At 50.9% G+C, this 1,757-nt stretch overlaps 1 protein-coding gene across 1 annotated transcript in view; it reads left to right on the top strand.

The window, feature by feature from the left end:
* MYOM3 (myomesin 3) overlaps window positions 1–1,757 on the top strand; it is a 56,258-nt gene that overhangs the window by 45,790 nt on the left and 8,711 nt on the right. Inside the window, exon 30 of the mRNA XM_010830245.1 lies at window positions 1,084–1,225. Within this exon, the coding sequence (XP_010828547.1) occupies window positions 1,084–1,225 (142 nt within the window). The remainder of the gene's footprint in view (window positions 1–1,083; window positions 1,226–1,757) is intronic.

Genomic DNA, 1,757 nt, shown 5'->3' with positions numbered 1-1,757 from the left:
TAAGATTGAAGGCGGGAGGAGAAGGGGACGACAGAGGATGAGATGGTTGGATGGCATCACCGACTCGATGGACACTGAGTTTGAGTAAACTCGGGAGTTGGTGATGGACAGGGAAGCCTGGCGTGCTGCAGTCCATGGGGTCGCAAAGAGTCGGTCTTGCCCCACTCCCCGGAAACTCCATACTCTGCGCTAAGTCTGATCCCAAGCAGGGGAAGTAGCCCCAGGCATTTTGCCTTTAACGGAGAAAACAAAAGCCCAAGACGCAGACAGAGTTGGAGTGAATTATAGTGCGCTGGGTCAGCCTTGAGCTAGGTCTCCTAGCTGCCCTGGGGGAGAGTCCGGAGGCCAGGAGTCTGGAAGAAAGAGAGCTCGCTGTAGATTAAGGGGGAGTCCCTGTGTCCCGCCAGACACTGTGCCCAGCGTTTTATAGCATCATTTGATCTCATCTACTTCACAACCATCTGTGAGAGAGGCGTTAGCATCCCCACTTTAGGATGAAAAAACAAGTGGAGAAGTAGCTCAAGACCACAGAGAAAGAGGCAGAGCCTGGAGCCGGGGTTTAACCAAGTCTGACTCCAGAGCTGGTGCTGCTGTTTCTCAGCACCCTGCAGCCTTTTAGATAACTAGGGGACGGCGCATCCCAGAAGGGCATCCATTCAGCAAACTTAAGCACTCTGCAAGCCCTGGGCCTACAAGAACGAAGAGGTGGTCTCCTGAGGCCTCCAGCATCCCACAGTCCAAAGCAAGAGCCTGTGCAAACAGCATGCCTGGTGTTGTGATGGAGACATGCATGAAATTTACTATTCATGATAGGGGGCACTCTGGGGCGCAGAAAGGAAGGCTTCCTGGAGGAGGTAACACAGCTATTTACAAAGAAAAATAAGGTAGGAAAGGGATCAAGAAGCAGAGGGAACGTCATTAGCAAAAGTCCAAAGTCCAGAAGCCATCAGAGAAGACATACTGTGTGAGGAAGGAGTTGGCTGAGATTTAGGGGGAGAGCAAGGTGGGAGTGGGGGAGGGGGAAGTCATTTTTGTAAAAGAAAGTTCAGATGAACTGGGTCTTCACTTAAAAGAGGAAGCCTGAAGGAGTCTCCTCATTCCTGACCTTCCTCAGGTGACCAACACCAAGAAAGAAACCCGCTTCCAGTGGTTCTTCCAGAAGAGAGAGTTCCCAGCTGGTCAGTACGACCCGCAGACTGGAGCAGGGCTTCTCTGCATCGAAGAGGTAAGTGCAGCCCTGACCTGAGAGCTCATGGAGTTGCGGTGCCAGGAGCACTGGGCAGGGAGTCAGGACCAAGACGAGGCGAGTGAGGCACTAACTTCATGCACGCACTTTAAGGGGGCACTAAAAAAGCTTAGTAATCAAGATAAATAAAATTTTAGGCAATAAGTAAGTAAATAAAGTTGCTCAATCGTGTTCGACTCTTTGCAACCCCGTGACGGTAGCCTACTAGGCTCCTCTGTCCATGGGATTTTCCAGGCAAGAGTACTGGAGTGGGTTGCCATTTCCTTCTCCAGGGGATCTTCCTGACCCAGGGATCCAACTCAGGTCTCCGGCATTGCAGGCAGACGCTTTACTGCCTGAGCCACCAGGGAAGCCCTTTTTAGGCAATAGTAAGAATCAAATTAATGCCAAAATAAAAGACCATGGGGGAAAGCAATACCAAAATTGTAAATAAAGACAGGCACAGTCATACTGATTTTTCCTTTTTGTTGAATTCCAGTCCTGGCCCTGCCCCCAACCGTGTGGCCTTGGG

Source organism: Bison bison, unplaced genomic scaffold (assembly GCF_000754665.1).
Source record: "Bison bison bison isolate TAMUID 2011002044 unplaced genomic scaffold, Bison_UMD1.0 scf7180017864516, whole genome shotgun sequence".
In the NCBI taxonomy this organism is placed as follows: domain Eukaryota; kingdom Metazoa; phylum Chordata; class Mammalia; order Artiodactyla; family Bovidae; genus Bison; species Bison bison.
Note: the sequence above shows the minus strand (reverse complement) of the source record. Positions and strands in the feature narration are given on the sequence as shown.